Source organism: Anomaloglossus baeobatrachus, chromosome 4, assembly GCF_048569485.1.
Source record: "Anomaloglossus baeobatrachus isolate aAnoBae1 chromosome 4, aAnoBae1.hap1, whole genome shotgun sequence".
Taxonomy (NCBI): Eukaryota; Metazoa; Chordata; class Amphibia; order Anura; family Aromobatidae; genus Anomaloglossus; species Anomaloglossus baeobatrachus.
Genome location: NC_134356.1, coordinates 643,368,315 through 643,390,856, shown reverse-complemented (window position 1 = coordinate 643,390,856; position 22,542 = coordinate 643,368,315). Strand labels below are relative to the sequence as shown.

The 22,542-nt window shown below is 52.9% G+C and overlaps 1 protein-coding gene and 1 pseudogene across 1 annotated transcript in view; one reads left to right on the top strand and one right to left on the bottom strand.

Moving 5' to 3' along the window:
- The window catches only part of KCTD9 (potassium channel tetramerization domain containing 9), an 80,234-nt gene that overhangs the window by 18,117 nt on the left and 39,575 nt on the right, over positions 1-22,542 (bottom strand). Inside the window, exons 8-10 of the mRNA XM_075343071.1 lie at positions 16,474-16,569; positions 15,773-15,922; positions 15,536-15,641 (exon numbers count right to left, since the gene is read on the bottom strand). Coding sequence (XP_075199186.1) covers positions 15,536-15,641; positions 15,773-15,922; positions 16,474-16,569 — 352 coding nt within the window. The remainder of the gene's footprint in view (positions 1-15,535; positions 15,642-15,772; positions 15,923-16,473; positions 16,570-22,542) is intronic.
- On the top strand, positions 16,634-18,158 carry LOC142301186 (snurportin-1 pseudogene; annotated as a pseudogene).

Here is a 22,542-nt window from a genome sequence, read left to right as displayed (position 1 = left end):
CGTCCTTTTTTGGCACCACAAAGAGATTGGAGTAAAAACCTTGTCCTTGTTCCCGAAGAGGAACAGGAACCACCACTCCTTCTGCTCTTAGAGAATTCACCGCCTGCAGAAGGGCATCTGCTCGGTCGGGATGTGGGGAAGTTCTGAAGAACCGAGGCGGAGGACGAGAACTGAACTCTATCCTGTACCCGTGAGACAAAATGTCTGTTACCCACCGGTCTTTGACCTGTGGCAGCCAAATGTCGCAAAAACGGGAGAGCCTGCCACCGACCGAGGATGCGGAGGGAGGCGGCCGAAAGTCATGAGGCAGCCGGCTTGGAAGCGGTACCTCCGGTTGCTTTCTTGGGGCGTGAGTGAGCCCGCCAGGAATCAGAGCTCCTTTGCTCTTTCTGAGTCCCTTTGGACGAGGAGAATTGGGGCTTGCCCGAGCCTCGAAAGGACCGAAACTTTGACTGCCACTTCCTCTGTTGAGGTTTGCTTGATCTGGGCTGGGGTAAGGAAGAGTCCTTACCTTTGGACTGTTTAATGATTTCTGCCAATTGCTCACCAAACAGTCTGTCTCCAGATAATGGCAAGCTGGTTAAACATTTTTTAGAAGCAGAATCTGCTTTCCATTCTTTTAACCACAAGGCTCTGCGCAAAACTACAGAGTTGGCGGATGCCATTGAGGTACGGCTCGTAGAGTCCAGTACCGCATTGATAGCGTAAGTCGCAAACGCAGTCATTTGCGTAGTTAAGGACGCCACTTGCGGCACTGCTGGACGTATGAGAGAGTCCACCTGTGCCAGACCAGCTGAAATAGCTTGGAGCGCCCACACGGCCGCGAATGCTGGAGCAAAAGACGCGCCAATAGCTTCATAGACAGATTTCAACCAAAGGTCCATCTGTCTGTCATTGGCATCTTTAAGTGAAGCCCCATCCTCCACTGCAACAATGGATCTAGCTGCAAGCCTGGATATTGGAGGGTCCACTTTTGGACACTGGGTCCAGCGTTTGACCACGTCAGGGGGAAAGGGATAACGTGTATCCTTAAGACGTTTGGAAAAACGCTTGTCCGGATAAGTATTGTGTTTCTGGATTGATTCTCTGAAGTCAGAGTGGTCCAGAAAGGTACTTGATTTACGCTTGGGATACAGGAAATGGAATTTCTCCTGCTGGGCAGCTGCCTCCTCTGCTGAAGGGGCTGGGGGAGAAATATCCAACAGCTTATTGATGGCCGCTACGAGGTCATTTACCATGGCGTCACCATCTGGCGTATCCAAATTGAGTGCGGTGTCAGGACTAGACTCCTGATCACCCACCTCTGTCTCATCATATAGAGACTCTTCTCACTGAGACCCTGACCCGCGTGATGACGTGGAGGGTCTCTCCCAGCGAGCTCGCTTAGGCGGCCTGGGACTGTCATCGGAGTCCGAGCCCCCAGCCTGTGATGCCTGGGACCCCCTTGAAGTACGGATTAGTTCCAACTGAGGGGGACCGGGGAGCATAGACACAGCAGTGTGCATGGTCTGCGCAACTGGCCTGGACTGCAAGGTCTCCAGGATTTTTGTCATAGTCACAGACATTTTATCAGCAAAGACTGCAAATTCTGTCCCCGTCACCGGGGCAGGGTTCACAGGCGACTCTGCCTGGGCTACTACCATCATAGGCTCTGGCTGACGAAGTGCCACTGGGACTGAACATTGCACACAATGGGAGTCGTTGGAGCCTGCCGGTAGATTAGCCCCACATGCTGTACAAGCAGTGTATACAGCCCGTGCCTTGGCACCCTTGCGTTTTGTGGATGACATGTTGTTGTCTCCTCAGAGCAATACAGGGTATACAGCCAAGAAGCGACCGTCCAGTGTAGTATATATATATATATATATATATATATATATATATATATATATATCTGGTACAGTAAAAAGTACACCAATATAACACTGTGGCACAAGTGGGGCCAGCACTAATGTGCTGCTTACCGCCCGCTAAACGCGGGTGTGTGGTCGCCAGAAATCCCTAGTCTGAGTCTCCCAGAGCCTGTGTCCTTCCTCCAGCCAGACTGCATGCAGGAATGGCTGCCGGCGTCCTGTGGAGGGGGGGGGGCGGGCCCTGGGCGTATACAGACAAAGAGCGGGAAGCCTGCGTCCCACTGTGCCTAGTGAGAGGGCTGGAGCATGTAAATAAGGCTCCAGCCCTCGGCGCTGACGATTGTACAGCGTCTCTCCCTTACCCTGATTGACAGGGTGGGGGCGGGAACGAAGCGGAGCTAGGCCGCAAAAGCCGGGGACTAGAGTTAGAAACGCCGCCGCCGTAAAAGCGCGGTCGGCGCGTCCCCGGCGCACTACAAGTCTCAGCTGCGCCGCCGCTCCAGGGGCGGTCGGCGCGGCAGTCCCCCAACACAACAAAATCCCCCAGTAATCTGTAGGGACTATAACCCCAGCGCGCAGCGCTTCAGTCCCCGGCGCACTAGCACACCCAGCAAGCCTGGAGTATGCGTGCCTGCCATACGGGGACACAGAGTACCTTAATGTTGCAGGGCCTTGTCCCTGAACGGTACCTCGCTCGTCATCCAGCAGGTTCTATGGGTCTGTGGATGGAGCCCGGCCTCAGGGCTTGGTGGCCGGAAAGATCCCACTTCCTCAGAGCCCCTCAGGGGGATGGGGAAGGAAAACAGCATGTGGGCTCCAGCCTCCGTACCAGCAATAGGTACCTCAACCTTACAAACCGCAAGTGGGGTGAGAAGGGAGCATGCAGGGGGCCCTATATGGGCCCTCTTTTCTTCCATCCGATATAGTCAGCAGCTACTGCTGACTAAACAGTGGAGCTATGCGTGGATGTCTGACCTCCTTCGCACAAAGCAGAAAACTGGTGAGCCAGTGATCCCACTGGGGGTGTATAGCCAGAAGGGGAGGGGCCTTACACTTTTTAGTGTAATGCTTTGTGTGGCCTCCGGAGGCAGTAGCTATACACCCAATCGTCTGGGTCTCCCAATGGAGCGCCGAAGAAAAACTGAAAAGCGATAGTGTTGGCCCCCTTAAAAATAGTCTTGGTGAAATGGTGGAGGGGGATGAGGGTAAAGCCAACCTGCTGAATGACTTTTTTTTTACGGTTTTTATACAAGAAAAGGCCATGGCAGATGACATGACCAGTGATACGATAAATTCACCCTTGAATATTACCTGCTTAACCCAGCAGGAAGTACGCTACTGCCTCGAAATCACTAAGGTTGACAAATCTCCGGGCCCGGATGGCATACACCCCAGAGTACTACAGGAATTGAGTTCAGTGATAGATAGACCACTATTTTTAATCTTCTCAGATTCCTTAATAACAGGGTCGGTACCGCAGGACTGGCGCATAGCAAATGTGGTGCCAATATTCAAAAAGGGGACAAAAACTGAGCCGGGAAATTATAGGCCGGTAAGTTTAACCTCTACGGTTGGTAAAATCCTTGAGGGTTTCTTGAGAGATGCTATAGGACACACAAAGTACTACACTCAAAAGTGTAGCTCCTCCCTCTGAGCTTATACACCCCCTGGAGAACCAGATCTAGCCAGTTTAGTGCAAAAGCTGAAGGAGAATAGCCACCCACAAGTAAAAACAGAGCAAGAACCGGAACAACCGGAGACTCTGTCCACGACAACAGCCGGTGATAACACGCGGAACAAGAAATTGCCAACAGGCAACAGGGAGGGTGCTGGGTCTCCCAATACGGAACTATAAGAAAAAGAATTTACGGTAAGTAACAAAGAAGGGAATTTTGTTTACTTACCCTAAATTCCTTTTCTTCTAGCTCCAATTGGGAGACCCAGACAATTGGGTGTATAGCTACTGCCTCCGGAGGCCACACAAAGTATTACACTAAAAGTGTAAAGCCCCTCCCCTTCTGCCTATACACCCCCCGTGCTCACGGGCTCCTCAGTTTTGGTGCAAAAGCAAGAAGGAGGAAAAAATTATAATTGGTTTAAAGTAAATTCAATCCGAAGGAATATCGGAGAACTGAAACCATTCAACATGAACAACATGTGTACACAAAAAACAGGGGCGGGTGCTGGGTCTCCCAATTGGAGCTAGAAGAAAAGGAATTTACGGTAAGTAAACAAAATTCCCTTCTTTGTCGCTCCATTGGGAGACCCAGACAATTGGGACGTCCAAAAGCAGTCCCTGGGTGGGTAAATAATACCTCATAATAGAGTCGCAACCGGCTCCGTCCTACAGGTGGGCAACCGCCGCCTGAAGGACTCGCCTACCTAGGCTGGCATCTGCCGAAGCATAGGTATGCACCTGATAGTGTTTCGTGAAAGTGTGCAGGCTCGACCAGGTAGCCGCCTGACACACCTGCTGAGCCGTAGCCTGGTGCCGAAAAGCCCAGGACGCTCCCACGGCCCTAGTAGAATGGGCCTTCAGCCCTGAGGGAACCGGAAGCCCGGAGGAACGATAAGCCTCGAGAATTGGTTCCTTGATCCACCGAGCCAGGGTTGATTTGGAAGCTTGTGTCCCTTTACGCTGGCCAGCGACAAGGACAAAGAGTGCATCCGAGCGGCGCAGGGGCGCCGTACGAGAAATGTAGAATCTGAGTGCTCTCACCAGATCTAACAAGTGCAAATCCTTTTCACATTGGTGAACTGGATGACGACAAAAAGAGGGTAAGGAGATATCCTGATTGAGATGAAAGGGGGATACCACCTTAGGGAGAAAGTCCGGAACCGGACGCAGAACCACCTTGTCCTGGTGAAACACCAGGAAGGGGGCTTTGCATGACAGCGCTGCTAGCTCAGACACTCTCCGAAGCGAAGTGACTGCTACTAGGAAAACCACCTTCTGCGAAAGGCGTGAGAGAGAGATATCCCTCATTGGCTCGAACGGTGGTTTCTGAAGAACCATCAGCACCCTGTTCAGATCCCAGGGTTCTAACGGACGCTTGTAAGGAGGTACGATGTGACAAACCCCCTGCAGGAACGTGCGTACCTGTGGAAGTCTGGCTAGGCGCTTCTGAAAAAAGACAGAGTGCAGAGACTTGTCCCTTAAGGGAGCCTAGTGACAAACCCTTTTCTAATCCGGATTGAAGGAAGGACAGAAAAGTGGGCAAGGTAAACGGCCAGGGAGAAATACCCTGAGCAGAGCACCACGACAGGAATATTTTCCACGTCCTGTGGTAGATCTTGGCGGACGTTGGTTTCCTAGCCTGTCTCATGGTGGCAATGACCTCTTGAGATAATCCTGAAGACGCTAGGATCCAGGACTCAATGGCCACACAGTCAGGTTCAGGGCCGCAGAATTCAGATGGAAAAACGGCCCTTGAGACAGCAAGTCTGGTCGGTCTGGTAGTGCCCACGGTTGGCCGACCGTGAGATGCCACAGATCCGGGTACCACGACCTCCTCGGCCAGTCTGGAGCGACGAGGATGGCGCGGCGGCAGTCGGCCCTGATCTTGCGTAACACTCTGGGCAACAGTGCCAGAGGATGAAACACATAAGGGAGTTGAAACTGCGACCAATCCTGAACTAAGGCGTCTGCCGCCAGAGCTCTGTGATCTTGAGACCGTGCCATGAACGTCGGGACCTTGTTGTTGTGCCGAGACGCCATTAGGTCGACGTCCGGCATGCCCCAGCGGCAACAGATCTCCTGAAACACGTCCGGGTGAAGGGACCATTCCCCTGCGTCCATGCCCTGGCGACTGAGAAAGTCTGCTTCCCAGTTTTCTACGCCCGGGATGTGAACTGCGGATATAGTGGAGGCTGTGGCTTCCACCCACAGCAGAATCCGCCGAACTTCCAGGAAGGCTTGCCGACTGCGTGTCCCGCCTTGGTGGTTGATGTATGCCACCGCTGTGGAGTTGTCCGACTGAATTCGGATCTGTTTGCCTTCCAGCCACGGCTGGAACGCCTTTAGGGCAAGATACACTGCCCTTATCTCCAGAACATTGATCTGAAGGGAGGACTCTGTCTGAGTCCAAGTCCCCTGAGCCCTGTGGTGGAGAAAGACCGCTCCCCACCCTGACAGGCTCGCGTCCGTCGTGACCACAGCCCAGGATGGGGGCAGGAAGGATTTCCCCTTCGACAGAGAAGTGGGAAGAAGCCACCACTGAAGGGAAGCTTTGGCTGCCCGAGAAAGGGAGACGTTCCTGTCTAGGGACGTCGACTTCCTGTCCCATTTGCGGAGAATGTCCCATTGAAGTGGGCGCAGATGAAACTGCGCAAAAGGAACTGCCTCCATTGCTGCCACCATCTTCCCTAGGAAGTGCATGAGGCGCCTCAGGGGGTGTGACTGACCATGAAGGAGAGATTGCACCCCTGTCTGTAGTGAACGCTGTTTGTTCAGCGGAAGCTTCACTATCGCTGAGAAAGTATGAAACTCCATGCCAAGATATGTCAGTGATTGGGCCGGTGTCAGATTTGACTTTGGAAAATTGATGATCCACCCGAAACTCTGGAGAGTTTCCAGAGCAATGTTCAGGCTGTGTTGGCATGCCCCTTGAGAGGGTGCCTTGACAAGTAGATCGTCTAAGTAAGGGATCACCGAGTGTCCCTGAGAGTGTAGGATTGCCACCACTGTTGCCATGACCTTGGTGAAGACCCGTGGGGCTGTTGCCAGGCCAAAAGGTAGTGCCACGAACTGAAGGTGTTCGTCCCCTATGGCGAAGCGCAGGAAGCGCTGATGCTCTGGCGCAATCGGTACGTGGAGATAAGCATCTTTGATGTCTATTGATGCCAGGAAATCTCCTTGGGACATTGAGGCGATGACGGAGCGGAGCGATTCCATCCGGAACCGCCTGGTTTTCACATGCTTGTTGAGCAGCTTTAGGTCCAGAACGGGACGGAAGGATCCGTCCTTTTTTGGCACCACGAACAAGTTGGAGTAAAAACCGTGACCCCGTTGCTGAAGAGGAACCGGGATCACCACTCCTTCCGCCTTCAGGGTGCCCACCGCCTGCATAAGAGCCTCAGCTCTGTCGGGGGGTGGAGATGTTCTGAAGAAACGAGTCGGAGGACGAGAGTTGAACTCTATCCTGTAACCGTGAGACAGAATGTCTCTCACCCAACGGTCTTTTACTTGTGGCAGCCAGGTGTCGCAAAAGCGGGAAAGCCTGCCACCGACCGAGGATGCGGTTTGGGGAGGCCGAAAGTCATGAGGAGGCCGCTTTGGGAGCGGTTCCTCCGGCGGTCTTTTTAGGACGTGACTTAGACCGCCCTGCATCGGAGTTCCTCTGATCTTTCTGAGGCCTTATTTCATCCAATCGCTCACCAAACAAGCGGTCGCCAGCCAATGGCAAACCGGTTAAGAACTTTTTGGAAGCAGAGTCTGCCTTCCATTCACGTAGCCACATGGCCCTGCGGAGTACCACCGAGTTGGCGGATGCCACCGCCGTACGGCTCGCAGAGTCCAGGATAGCATTAATGGGGTAGGACGCAAACGCCGACGCCTGATTGGTTAAGGACATCACTTGCGGGGCAGATGTACGTGTTACTGCATGAATCTGCGCCTGACAAGCTGAGATAGCTTGGAGTGCCCATACGGCAGCGAATGCTGGGGCAAAAGACGCGCCTATAGCTTCATAGATGGATTTCAACCATAGTTCCATCTGTCTGTCAGTGGCATCTTTGAGTGAAGCCCCATCTTCCACTGCAACTATGGATCTAGCCGCCAGTCTGGAGATTGGAGGATCCACCTTAGGACACTGAGTCCAGCCCTTGACAACCTCGGGGGGGAAGGGATAACGTGTGTCCTTAAGGCGCTTGGAAAAACGCTTGTTTGGACAGTCTCGGTTTTTCTGGATTGCCTCTCTGAAGTCAGAGTGATCCAGAAACATATTTAATGTACGCTTTGGAAACCTGAAACGGAATTTCTCCTGAGAAGCAGACTCCTCAATTGGAGGAGCTGGGGGAGAAATATCCAACACCTGATTGATGGTCGCTATAAGGTCATTCACTACTGCGTCACCTTCAGGTGTATCCAGGTTGAGAGCGGCTTCAGGATCAGAATCCTGATCTGATACCTCCGCTTCATCCTCCAGAGAGTCCCCCTGCTGGGACCCTGAACAGTGTGATGAAGTGGAAGGAATTTCCCAGCGACCCTGCTTGGGCGGCCTGGGACTGCGGTCCGTGTCAGAGACCTCACCGTGGGACCTATGGGTTACCCCCGGGGCACTTTGCTGTTCCAATTGAGGGGCCTGAATCACCGGTCTGGACTGTAAGGCTTCTAGTATTTTAGCAGACCATTTATCCATAGTCTCAGACAGTTTGTCAGCAAAGGCTGCAAACTCCGTCCCTGTCACCTGGACAGTGGTAGCAGGTGGATCCACCTGGGCCACCAGTAGCAGAGGCTCCGGCTGAGTAAGTGCCACAGGGGCCGAGCATTGTACACAATGAGGGTCAGTGGAACCTGCCGGTAGTACAGCTGTACATGAGGTACAGGTTGCAAAGTACGCCTGTGCTTTGGCACCCTTGCTTTTTGCAGATGACATGTTGTCTCCTCTGAGAACAACCAGGAGGGTATATAGCCAAAAATCAACAGAGCGACCGTACAGTACAATGTATAGCCTATAAGCCTATATATATATATATATACACTTCGGTACTCAGTGGGGCCAGCACCACAGGTGCTGCTGTTGTCTCTCCTCTCCAGCGTCTGAATCGCTGACAGGAATGGCTGCCGGCGTTCTGTGGGGAGGAGGAGACCGTGGGCGTGCCCAAGAAAAGTGCGGGAATCCAGTGCCCCACTGTACTGAGTGAGGAGGGCGGAGGATACTAAGGTATGCTCCAGCCTTCCGCTGACGAACCGTGCAGCGTCCCGCCCCTCCCCTGACTGGCAGGCCTGTGGGCGGGAATAAACGACACTAGGCCGCAGAAGCCGGGGACTAAAGTTATAAGCGCGGCCGGCAATAAGCACGGCCGCGCGGTAGTCCCCCGGCGCACGAACACCTCCAGCAGTGCTGGAAAGTGTCTGGCACAAGCGCTCCATGTCCGGCGCACTAACACACCCAGCAGAGCTGGAAAGTGTCTGGCACAAGCGCTCCATGTCCGGCGCACTAACACACCCAGCAGCGCTGGAAAGTGTCTGGCCCAAGCGCTCCATGCCCGGCGCACTAACACACCCAGCAGTGCTGTAATGTGTATGGCACCAGCGCTCCATGCGCGGTCCCCACGGGGACACAGAGTACCTCATAGTAGCAGGGCCTTGTCCCTGACGATACCCAGCTCCTATCCTGCAGATTCCCAGGGGCTGCGGAGGGAGCACGGTCCCAGTGCCTAGAGACCGATCTGGATCCCACTTCACCCAGAGCCCATTAAGGGATGGGGAAGGAAAACAGCATGTGGCTCCTGCCTGTGTACCCGCAATGGGTACCTCAACCTTAACAACACCGCCGACAAAGTGGGGTGAGAAGGGAGCATGCTGGGGGCCCTGTTATGGGCCCTCTTTTCTTCCATCCGACCTAGTCAGCAGCTACTGCTGACCAAGCTGTGGAGCTATGCGTGGATGTCTGCCTCCTTCGCACAAAGCATAAAAACTGAGGAGCCCGTGAGCACGGGGGGTGTATAGGCAGAAGGGGAGGGGCTTTACACTTTTAGTGTAATACTTTGTGTGGCCTCCGGAGGCATAGCTATACACCCAATTGTCTGGGTCTCCCAATGGAGCGACAAAGAAATTCAATTTTTCTTTATCGTTCCTATGGGAGACCCAGACATTGGGACGTCTCAAAGCAGTCCATGGGTGGGAAAAAAGAGAAAAACTGAGAAGTAGGCGGAGCCTAACTTCACAAATGGGCGACAGCCACCTGAAGGATGCGTCTGCCCAAGCTCGCATCTGCCGAAGCATGAGCATGCACTTGGTAGTGCTTTGAAAAGGTATGCAGGCTAGTCCAAGTGGCAGCCTGACAGACTTGCTGAGCCGTAGCCTGGTGCCTGAAAGCCCAAGAGGCACAGACAGCTCTGGTCGAGTGTGCCTTGATCCCCGGCGGGAGAGGCACCTGAGAGCACTGGTAGGCATCCGAAATGGTCGACCTAATCCAACGGGCTAAGGTCGGCTTAGAAGCAGAGAGGCCCTTACGCCGACCTGTGGTTAGCACAAAAAGAGAGGTGCACCGCCTAAGAGCAGCGGTGCGAGACACATAGATCCGGAGCGCCCGCACCAGATCCAGAGTATGCAACGCTTTTTCAAAGCGATGAACAGGAGCCGGACAAAAGGAAGGTAGGGTAATGTCCTGGTTAAGCTGGAAAGGAGAAACCACCTTAGGGAGAAATTCCGGAGTCGGACGGAGAACCACCTTGTCTTGATGAAAAACCAAAAAAAGGTGACTCCGAAGAGAGCGCAGCCAAATCAGAGACTCTCCTGAGGGAAGTTATGGCCACTAGAAAGGCCACTTTCTGTGAAAGACGAAACAAAGAAACCTCCCTAAGAGGCTCAAAGGGGGGTTTCTGCAAAACCGTGAGAACCAAATTGAGGTCCTAGGGATACAAGGGCCGCCGGTAAGGCAGAATGATGTGAGACGCACCTTGCATGAAGGTGCGGACCTGAGCCAGCCGGGCGATACGCCGCTGGAACAGCACTGACAGAGCCGAGACTTGTCCCTTGAGAAAGTTGAGGGACAGTCCCAGCTGCAGACCGGACTGTAGAAAAGACAGAAGGGTCGGCAAGGAAAAAGGCCAAGGAGAATGGCCGGAAGAGTGACACCAGGACAGGAAAATTTTCCAAGTCCTGTGATAGATCTTGGCAGAGGAAGACTTACGGGCCCGAGTCATAGTGGAGATGACTTCAGGGGGGATACCAGAAGCCGTCAAGATCCAGGACTCAAGCCGTTAATCTGAGAGCCGCAGAATTCTGGCGGAAAAACGGACCTTGTGAGAGAAGGTCTGGACGGTCCGGACGGTCCGGAAGATGCCACGGCACTTCTACGGACAGATGGAGCAGGTCTGGGTACCAAGCTCGCCTGGGCCAGTCCGGAGCAATGAGGATGACTCGACGGCCCTCCATCCTGATCTTGCGCAGAACTCTGGGCAAGAGAGCTAGAGGGGGAAACACGTAGGACAGACGAAACTGGGACCAGTCTTGAACCAGAGCGTCCACGGCGAAGGCCTGAGGATCGTGGGAGCGAGCCACGTAAACTGGAACCTTGTTGTTGTGACGGGATGCCATTAGGTCTACTTCCGGAGTACCCCACTTGCGGCAGATTGACTGAAACACTGCCGGGTGCAGGGACCACTCGCCACTGTCCACGGTTTGACGGCTGAGATAATCTGCTTCCCAGTTTTCCACGCCTGGGATGTGGACTGCGGATATGGTGGACTTGGAGTCCTCCGTCCATTGAAGGATGCGTTGTACCTCCAACATTGCCAGGCGGCTGCGTGTCCCGCCCTGGTGATTGATGTAGGCAACCGCTGTCGCGTTGTCTGACTGGACTCGGATGTGCTTGCCCGCCAATAGGTGGTAAAAAGCTAGGAGAGCCAGAAGCATGGCTCTGGTTTCCAGCACATTGATCAAGAGGGCTGACTCGGACGGAGTCCAAGTGCCCTGCGCTCGGTGGTGGAGACATACCGCTCCCCAGCCGGATAGACTGGCATCCGTGGTGAGGATCACCCAGGACGGGGCCAGGAAGGAGCGCCCCTGAGACAGAGAGAGGGGCCGAAGCCACCACTGAAGAGAGCTCCTGGTCTGTGGCGACAGAGCCACTAACCTGTGCAAGGAGGAAGGCCGCTTGTCCCAACAGCGGAGAATGTCCAGCTGCAGAGGACGCAGATGGAACTGGGCAAAGGGAACAGCCTCCATTGACGCCACCATCTGACCCAGCACCTGCATCAGGTGCCTGATGGAATAACGGCGGGGCTTCAGCAGAGAGCGCACCGCCAGTTGGAGGGACTGCTGTTTGATTAAGGGCAACTTCACAAGTGCCGGCAGAGTCTCGAACTGCATCTCCCTAGGTACGTGAGACTCTGGGTCGGAGTCAGAGTGGATTTGGGCAGATTGACAAGCCACCCGAATTGGGCTAGAGTGGCGAGAGTGAGCGAGACACTCCGCTGACAGTCTGCGCTGGATGAAACCTTGACTAGAAGGTCGTCCAGGTAAGGAATCACTGCCAACCCCTGGAGGTGCAGAACCGCAACCACTGCTGCCATGACCTTGGTGAATACCCGAGGAGCTGTGGCTAACCCGAAGGGGAGAGACACGAATTGGAAATGTTCCTCTCAGATTGCAAAACGTAGCCAACGCTGGTGTGAAACTGCAATTGGCACATGCAGATAGGCATCTCTGATGTCGATGGATGCCAGGAAATCCCCTTGGGTCATTGAGGCAATGACTGATCGCAGAGACTCCATGCGAAAATGCCGCACCCGAACATGCTTGTTGAGAAGCTTGAGATCCAGGATGGGCCGGAAGGAACCGTCCTTTTTGGGAACTAGGAAGAGATTTGAGTAGAAACCTCTGAACTGTTCCCGGGCGGGAACCGGTAGAATTACTCCGTTGGCCTGCAAGGATGCCACGGCCTGAGAGAAGGCGGCGGCCTTGGAGCAGGGGGGAGTTGACAGAAAAAATCTGTTTGGCGGGCTGGAAGAGAATTCTATCCTGTAGCCGTGGGAGATGATATCCCGCACCCACTAATCGGAGACGTGTTGAAACCACACGTCGCCAAAGTGGGAGAGCCTGCCACCGACTAAGGACGTTGCTGGTGCGGACAGATAGTCAAGAGGAGGCTGCTTTAGTGGCAGCAGCTCCCGCGGTCTTCTGTGGACGCGCTTTTGGGCGCCAGTTGGATTTCTGGTCCTTGGCTGAGTTAGTGGACGAGGCCGAGGGCTTAGAGGACGACCAGTTGGAGGAACGAAAGGAACGAAACCTCGACTGGTTCCTGCCCTGGACAGGTTTCCTGGTTTTGGTTTGTGGCATGGAAGTACTCTTCCCGCCAGTAGCCTCTTTAATAATTTCATCCAGCTGTTCACCGAACAGCCTGGACCCAGCAAAAGGGAGTCCAGCAAGGTACTTCTTTGAGGAAGCATCTGCCTTCCACTCTCGAAGCCACAAGATCCTGCGGATAGCGAGGGAATTAGCCGAAGCCACCGCAGTGCGGTGAGAAGCCTCCAGCATGGCAGACATGGCATAGGATGAAAAAGTTGAAGCCTGGGAAGTTAAGGCAACCATTTCGGGCATAGATTCCCTGGCGAGGGAATGCATCTCCTCTAGAAAAGCAGAGATGGCTTTGAGAGCCCACACTGCTGCAAAAGTTGGGGAGAACGAGGCCCCTGCCGCCTCATATACAGATTTGGCCAGAAGGTCAACCTGGCGGTCAGTGGAATCCTTAAGAGAGGTGCCATCAGCCACTGATACAACGGTCCGGGCTGAGAGTCTAGACACCGGGGGGTCTACCTTTGGTGAATGACTGGGACCAGATGATGAATCCTCTGTGAGCTCCGCTGAGAGAGCCCTAGCAGCAGAGGCACCCTGTGAAGGGGGCTGATGCATGTTCAGCAAAGTCCTGGACAGCTGTCCCATGGAGTCGGCAAAAGACTGGGAGATAGACCTAGATAAGGATTCTACCCAAGCCGGGGGTTCAGCCACAGGAGCCGGAGCGACCACTGGGGGTGCGATTCCAGGCTGAGGCATCGTCAGGTTAGAGCAGGCATCACAATGTGGATAGGTGCTCGGTTCCGGCAGTAGGAGCTTACATGCAGTGCATACTGAATACAGCTTTGGAGCCTTGCTCCTCGTGTGAGACATGCTGCTGAAGTGGGGGCTCTGCCAGAATGACCCCCAGAGAGTACATACAGAAGGTCCACAACCGGAGGTTGTGGCTTACCAGACCGCTGGAGCGGTTTGTGTGCCCTCCAGATCCCAAAGCCCGGACCCCCAAGCACCTCAGCAGGGATGCTGCAGCCAGCGCTGATCGCAGGGAAGAACGCTGAGAAAATGGCGCCGGAGTGAAGAGAGGGGGCGGGACTCACTCTGAGAGCGGGATCTGGAGGGCCATAGAGACCTACAGGGGAGGAGACATGAACTCAGTGAGGAGTGTCTCTCCCCTGTGTAGAACGGCCGCTGGGCGGAGCCGCACTGTCCCTCTGCATGAATGACATTCGAGGGCAGTGAAACCGAAAGTAGGCCTCCGGCGAAGCCGGGGCCTAAATTTGAGCGGTGCGGCCGGTGCGGCGACAGCCAGAGAACCCGCCGGAAAGGTCACAAAAAACACTGAGCACACTCTCCCACAACAATAAAGTACAGGGACCCCCAATATATAAACGTCTCAGGTACTTAGCTTGCTGAGACGCAGGGTTCCAAGTCCCTGGGGATGAGTGCTCCGGTCCAGCAGGATCCTGAAGGGCTGCAGATGGAGACCGGTCTCCTGCCAAGCATGGAGAACCGTGCTGGCTCCCACTTCAAGCCAGAGCCCAGGAGGGATGGTGAAGGAGCGCGGCATGTAAGGCTCCAGCCTTGGAATCAACCTTAACAGCACCGCCAACACAGTGGGGTGAGAAGGGACATGCCGGGGGTCCAGGCTTGGACCCGCTTTTCTTCAAACTCTTTCCAAAAATGAAAAATCAGATGAAAATGCATGTGTGGATGTATGCCTCCTGAACACAAAGCGATAAACTGGCTAGATCTGGTTCTCCAGGGGGTGTATAAGCTCAGAGGGAGGAGCTACACTTTTGAGTGTAGTACTTTGTGTGTCCTCCGGAGGCAGAAGCTATACACCCAATGTCTGGGTCTCCCATAGGAATGATAAAGAAATGTAATATTACCAGTTATGTATATTAGATTTTATGACAGGGTATTGATCCAGGGAACTAGTCTGATTGCCGGATGTGGAGTCAGGAAGGAAATGTTTTCCCCATTGGAACTTGTTTGCCACATTGGGTTTTTTTTGCCTTCCTCTGGATCAACATGTTAGGCTACGGGTTGAACTAGATGGACTTAGAGTCTCCCTTCAACCTTAAACTATGATACTATGATGGTAGTGCCCGCTCATCACTAGTTCCGAGTACCGAGCACGGTAGTGCCCGCTCATCACTAGTTACCAGTACTGAGCATGGTAGTGCCCGCTCATCACTAGTTACGAGTACCGAGCACCCGAACATGGTAGTGCCCGCTCATCACTAGTTACCAGTACTGAGCATGGTAGTGCCCGCTCGTCACCAGTCATCACCGCAAATATCAGGACTCCCTGGCAAACAGATGGTTTACCAGATGGGTCTCCACCCAAATGATAACCACTGCTGGTAAGTATCCTACTGCCTTTTATGAACGATGGCTGCTTTTCAGCTCCGAAGTCTTAAGACGTAGCCATGATCAGTGAGTACAGCAGAGCTGCAGCGTCTGTAGGCGTCTGCGGGAGTCTGAAATACAATCTTGAAGGTAAAGCCGCTCAGAACTTGCCTCCTATTCCCTAGTGCCTAAAGTTTAGCAGGATAGTTGTTAAATGTGGCCGATAGGAAACCCTGTTTATCACAGGATTGCTGAGATAGATATGATCGATACGTATCTGCCCACTGGGACCCTCACTGATCACTATATTAGGGGTCATCGTCTACCCCTCGTCTAACCACGATTACAACATTTCTTAATTTCTAACCTTCCAAATTTGCTTTCAGGCCCGAAGGGTCTTCAAAGTTGCAGCTTTTCAGTGAGGCGCCTTCTGCGTTGGAGCAGAGCATCTTCACCCCTTGGAGATTCGCTCCCTAGGTAAGAAAACATCATCATTAATAACCCCAGTAGATGAGCCCTGGACATGGCCTGTTCTCAGCCGCCGGGATCCTCTCCGGCCAGGAGACCTCTTGACTTTATTGAAGGCGCCACCCTCAGGACTTACATCCAACATGGATCCGGACAGGTCGGCCCGCTCCAGGCAGGCTCCGCACAGGTTGGCTTGCGTCAGGTTGCAGCCGCTGAGATTCGCCATCTTGAAGTTGATGTATCGCAGGTCCAGGCGGGAGAGATCGGCTCCGCTAAAATTTAGACCCTGCAACAGCAAATTCATAGGAACGTCACATGTGACCTGACATCTGTGGAATACACAACCATAGTGCCAAACTGCTCTACAACAGGCTCAGACGGGTTTACATTTTACCCTATAAAGACCCAGTAGGGTCTTCGGTCACCTTCAGTAGCCATAAAAATTAACGGGGGCGTTGCGAGATCACTGGAGGGACTTTGTTCAATGGCACAGAAAACAGAGTCATCCCATGTATAACCCCTAGTATAAAGGGTTTCTTGCAACAAGCCCCCCACTGATCCACCGATTCTGAAAATGGGGGTCCACAATGTGCACCCACCACTCCATTGACTTCTATGGGATCAATAACAAGCAAGCGTGGCTACCGTTTCTCAAAGCAGTGAATGGACATGTGAGACCCCGATTCTGAGAATCGCCAACTGTGCACCTTTCTGCATCAAGAAGTGGCAGATAACAGAGAACAACAGCTTTTAACCACATAGATCATTGAGATGGCCTCTTCAATATTTCCCATTATTGTTGAAGCAATAATTACATCCCCCCCCCCCATTTCTCACCTGACAGCGAAGCTCGGATTTGGTTGGTGTAGCAAGAAGGAAGCGGATAAATTCTTTCCTGGAAATGGGAGAATGATCCTCAGCCGGCTGCGAATTCTACAATAAAAAACCCCAGGAGTGATTAGAAGTGTTAATATGTACGCAGCTCCTAAGCAGACCTATGGGTCTCCACGGTAACAGACTACAAACAAACCCTCTGCTGTCAGATCCTGCAGCCGTGCTCTGTTCAGTAGGTTCCTTAATTCACTAGGTTTTTGGTGAACTCAGTGAAATTTAATAGCTAATTCCGCCTGATATACGAAGTACATTTTGTCACACATTGGGTGCATGGGTGGGACCGGCATCTAAGCCCGCACAGGCAGGCATGATAGGTGCCGGAACTGTCACATAACACTATCGGCCCGATCTGGCGTCTAGCTAGCGTAGGTCCAATGTGTTACTTTCACAGCTGACTGCTTAGTGAAGTTCACAGTTGCCGCCATATTTGTACTCCCAAGAAGCCCCGACATAGAAGACTTATTTCTACAATATACTGTAATACCGCAGTGTTGCATATTTTATATATAAATAGATATCTATATATATAATTGCCTTATTCTGTCTATCTGTCTTGCTCCAAAATTGTGTCCTTACGGTGACAAAGCCGATTGGCCGCTGGGCTCGCCATGGCCCCGCCCCCCCGCACGGATTGGCCGCTCGCCCAGGCAACTCTCCCACGCCCCGCCCCCTTCACGCAATGCACGCTCGCTCTGGCCCCGCCCCCCGCACGCATTCCCCGAACCGACCGACACCGAGCCACGACTCCCAGGTGAGTACTGTACCCCCGGGAGCCCACATCAGCGTACGCCGCCAACCCAGCCGACACATACCCTCGCATTGCTGGGGTTGCCACCATATGCTGGTGTGGGCTCCCGTGCGAGCGGGGGACGGGATCCGCTGGTAACCATGGTAGCATCAGTATAAAGGGAAATACAGTTCTCTGGAGCAGAGCGAGCGCAGGAGGAAGCTGCTGGAACTACAGAAACTGAAACGCTTGGACTATATAAACCACGCTCGCCGGCTCGCATCTGGAGATTGGACAGAAAAAGAAGAAGAGAAGGATGAGGAGGAGGAGAAACCAACAGAAGATGTAGATGATGAGGACATGGATGTGGAGCCTTGTAAAAAGTTACCCAGACATTATGCTAACCAGATTATGCTTTCTGAGTGGCTAATAGAAATTCCTCCAGATTTGGCTGATCTCTGGCTTCTTGTAGTCTGCCCCACTGGAAAGCGGTCTCTGGTTGTGGCTTCTCGGGGCTCTACTTCAGCTTATACAAAAAGTGGATACTGCATGAACAGGTTTCCATCATTACTACCAGGAGGCAACCGGCATAACCGTGTCAGTGGGAAAGATTACACCATTCTTGACTGTATATATAATGAGGAGTCTCGCACATATTATGTGTTAGATGTCATGTGTTGGAGAGGACACCCGGTGTACGACTGCCAGACTGACTTTCGATTTTACTGGCTCCAGTCAAAGCTACAGGAAGAAGACGAGTTGTGTAATATTTCCAAGATCAACCCTGTAAGTAAAGTATCAGATGGAATCAGAGAGACCAATAACTGGAGCAGTAGTCCCCAACCAGTGGCTAGGAGTCAGTGACTTTGTGTTAGGGACCCCGAGTTATGACTGGCAGCATGCTTTAATATTCTCTCCTACAATAATTCAAGAAAGAGCTGATGATATGCCGTCATTGTGCAGCCTGGCTTCATTCATTCATAAAGACGCATCTTTTTAGGGCGGCCTATCACACTCCCTAATCAGATTCGATTCACATAGTCCCTCTACAACCTCTCACAACATAACTCCACATCAAACTCCATGGCACCCAAAGGCATCTCAAGGCTCGGGCCCACTGGTTCCGGAAACCATTATCCAGCCCCATTTCCGTGAGATGGTTGGATTGTCATTGTAAATAAGCACTTGAACCTTGCCTCTCCCCCCATCTCATTGTAGATTGTAAGCTCTCACGAGCAGGGTTGTATTTTTTTCCCTCTAAATATTGTATTTCTATAACTGTTACTTGTTTGTATATGATCCTCCTGAATTGTAAAGCGCTACGGAATATGTTGGCGCTATAGAAATAAAGATTATTATTATTATTATTATTAGCATAGTTACCAGCGCATCAAGGTCCTGCAGCGGCGGAACATACACACACACACACACACACACACACACATCAGATCACACTCACTTTCACACACACCTCACACACACATCACATCGCATCCACACACTCACAACATCCTGGGAAATCGCTTGCTTCTCGGCGGCGATTCTGTGCAGTGAGCTTCCAGGACCTGCCGGAGGATCGCATGGCCAGAAGCATGTGGTATCTCCGGATGTTGTGAGTATGAGCGCGTATGTGCAATATCGTCAATGTGTGTGTGCGTGAGTGTATGCGATCGGGTGTGTGTGAGTGTATGCGATCGGGTGTGGGTGTGTGTGTGTGTGCGATCGGATCTGTGTCGGCAGAGGAGCACGGCGTGCTGGAGGAGGCTGAGAGAAGAGAGGCTGAGGCTGGGGTAGGCTGGGAGGAGAGAGGCTGATGCTGGGAGGAGAGAGAGAGGCTGATGCTGGGAGGAGAGAGAGAGGCTGATGCTGGGAGGAGAGAGAGAGGCTGATGCTGGGAGGAGAGAGAGAGGCTGATGCTGGGAGGAGAGAGAGAGGCTGACCTGGGTTAGGCTGGGAGGGGGAGGCTGAGAGAAGAGAGGCCGAGGCTGGGGTAGGCTGGGAGGAGAGAGGCTGATGCTGCGGGCAGAGAGGCTGATGCTGCGGGCAGAGAGGCTGATGCTGCGGGCAGAGAGGCTGATGCTGCGGGCAGAGAGGCTGATGCTGCGGGCAGAGAGGCTGATGCTGCGGGCAGAGAGGCTGATGCTGCGGGCAGAGAGGCTGATGCTGCGGGCAGAGAGGCTGATGCTGCGGGCAGAGAGGCTGATGCTGCGGGCAGAGAGGCTGATGCTGCGGGCAGAGAGGCTGATGCTGCGGGCAGAGAGGCTGATGCTGCGGGCAGAGAGGCTGATGCTGCGGGCAGAGAGGCTGATGCTGCGGGCAGAGAGGCTGATGCTGCGGGCAGAGAGGCTGATGCTGCGGGCAGAGAGGCTGATGCTGCGGGCAGAGAGGCTGATGCTGCGGGCAGAGAGGCTGATGCTGCGGGCAGAGAGGCTGATGCTGCGGGCAGAGAGGCTGATGCTGGTGCAGCATGGGGGATGGAGCACGATGGGGGGTGCGCAGCATGGGGGATGGAGCACGTTTGGGAGTGCGCAGCATGGGGGATGGAGCACGTTTGGGAGTGCGCAGCATGGCGGATGGACCACGTTTGGGAGTGCGCAGCATGGCGGATGGACCACGTTTGGGAGTGCGCAGCATGGCGGATGGACCACGTTTGGGAGTGCGCAGCATGGCGGATGGACCACGTTTGGGAGTGCGCAGCATGGCGGATGGACCACGTTTGGGAGTGCGCAGCATGGCGGATGGACCACGTTTGGGAGTGCGCAGCATGGCGGATGGACCACGTTTGGGAGTGCGCAGCATGGCGGATGGAGCACGTTTGGGAGTGCGCAGCATGGCGGATGGAGCACGTTTGGGAGTGCGCAGCATGGCGGATGGAGCACGATGGGGGGTGCGCAGCATGGCGGATTGAGCACGATGGGGGGTGCGCAGCATGGGGGATGGAGCACGATGGGAGGTGCACACCTCCCCCCAACACACACACACACACACACACGCGCACTGCACAACACACACACACACACACACACACTGGGAACACCGCCCTACACAGACACCCACACACACACACAAACACCGCGGCATACATAAATATACGCACATACCGCACAACACACATTGCACAAAACATACCTCCCCCCAAAACACACCACACCCACACAAACCGCGCAACACACACACACAACGCGACAGACACACAGCGCTCCACAAACAACGCAACACACATACAACACCACAACACCGCTCTCACCCCCCGTCACACCCAGACAACACCCAGAACATGTACAGCCCCTACACAAACACTTGGTAAGTACACACAAGAACATTATATATATATATAATATATATATATAATATATATATATATATATATATATATATATATATATATATATATATATATATATATATATATATATATATAATATAACAAAAATCATACATGAACTACACAATTCGTAAATTCTAGAATACCCGATGCGTAGAATCGGGCCACCTTCTAGTGTATATATATATATCGCTATCTTATAAAGCTGAGTGTGTGTGTGTGTGTGTGTGTGTGTGTGTGTATATGTGTGTGTATGTATGTATGTATGTATGTATGTATGTATGTATGTATGTATGTATGTATGTATGTATATATATATATATATATATTATATATATATAGGTGTGTGTATACGTGTATGTATGTATACGTGTGTGTGTGTATATATATTATATTATAATATAATATATATATATATGCACACATATACATATACACACACACACAGTCACATTTACAATCACAACATTTTGCACACCCGCCTCACTTGACTCAGGAAACGTCAGACTATGATTTGAGAGGAAATTTTAACTCTGCGCTTTACAGTTACTCTCCGAAAAACCTGCCTCTATTAAAGTGAATAGATCTGGGATGGGATCTGTTATTATAGACTCCTAATATGGAGAGGCTGATGCAAGTCACATGACCTCACCTGTATACTAACTGTGTGGGGGTTTATATACAATTTGATTGGACCATTGCTGTCAGACACTAAGGGGTACTTTGCCGTCGGTGGGGTCATGTCGAAAGTGACGCACTTCCTGCGTCGCTCTCGACATTGTAGTGTGTAAAGCCTAGCTGATACGATTAACGAGCGGAAAAGCGTCGTAATCGCATCATCGGTGCAGCGTCGGCGAAAACCATAATTACCTTGCTGCAACGGTCCGATGTTGTTCCTCGCTCCTGCGGCAGCACACATCGCTGTGTGTGAAGTCGCAGGAGCGAGGAACATCTACCTGCTTCACCGTAGCTCCTGTCGGCTATGTGGAAGGAAGGAGGTGGGCGGGATGTTTACGTCCCGCTCATCTCCGCCCCTCTGCTTCTATTGGCCGCCTGCCGTGTGACGTCGCTATTACGCCGCACGGCCCGCCCCCTTAAAGGGAACCTGTCATCAGAAATTTAGCTATAAAGCTACAAGTTCTCCCCTCTGCAGCTCCTGGGCTGCATTCTAGGAAGCTTCCTATAGTTTTTGTGGCCCCTTTTATTCCAAAATAAATACTTTACAAACTTATACCTTTTCGTATGCAAATTTCTTAAATCTTCCATGGGGGCGGGCTGCCTGATGTACGTTGCTGTCCTCCTGCCGATTTACACCGCCCCCGAACGCTGAATTTCAAACCTCAGGACACCGCCCCTGGGCACCCGTGGTCCCGCGCATGCGCTGTGCTACTGTAGCGGTGCCATGCACTGTGTGCACGTGTGACCGCTGGTGACTCTTTGCGCGGGCACGAGGTTATGGGCGGCGCTGTGAGTGTCATCAGCAAGTGCCACCCATAACCTCGTGACCGCACTTTCCCCTCTTCCTCCAGCATTCTGCGCAAACGCTCGCTGGCCAGATGACCGGACGTCACCTCCTTCCCATCCTGCTCAGCAGCAGGAAATAGATGGGAGGAGCGGACGGAGCAGTCGGTGCCCGCGCAAAAGCGTCACCAGCGGTCACACGTGCACGCAGTGCACGGCACCGCTACAGTAGCACAGCGCATGCGCGGGACCAGGGGCGGCGTCCTGAGGTTTGAAATTCAGCGTTCGGGGGCGGCGAAAATCGGCAGGAGGACAGCAACGTACATCAGGCAGCCCGCCCCCATGGAAGATTTAAGAAATTTGCATACGAAAAAGGTACAAGTTTGTAAAGTATTTATTTTGGAATAAAAGGGTCCACAAAAACTATAGGAAGCTTCCTAGAATGCAGCCCAGGAGCTGCAGAGGGGGGGAACTTTTAGCTTTATAGCTAAATTTCTGA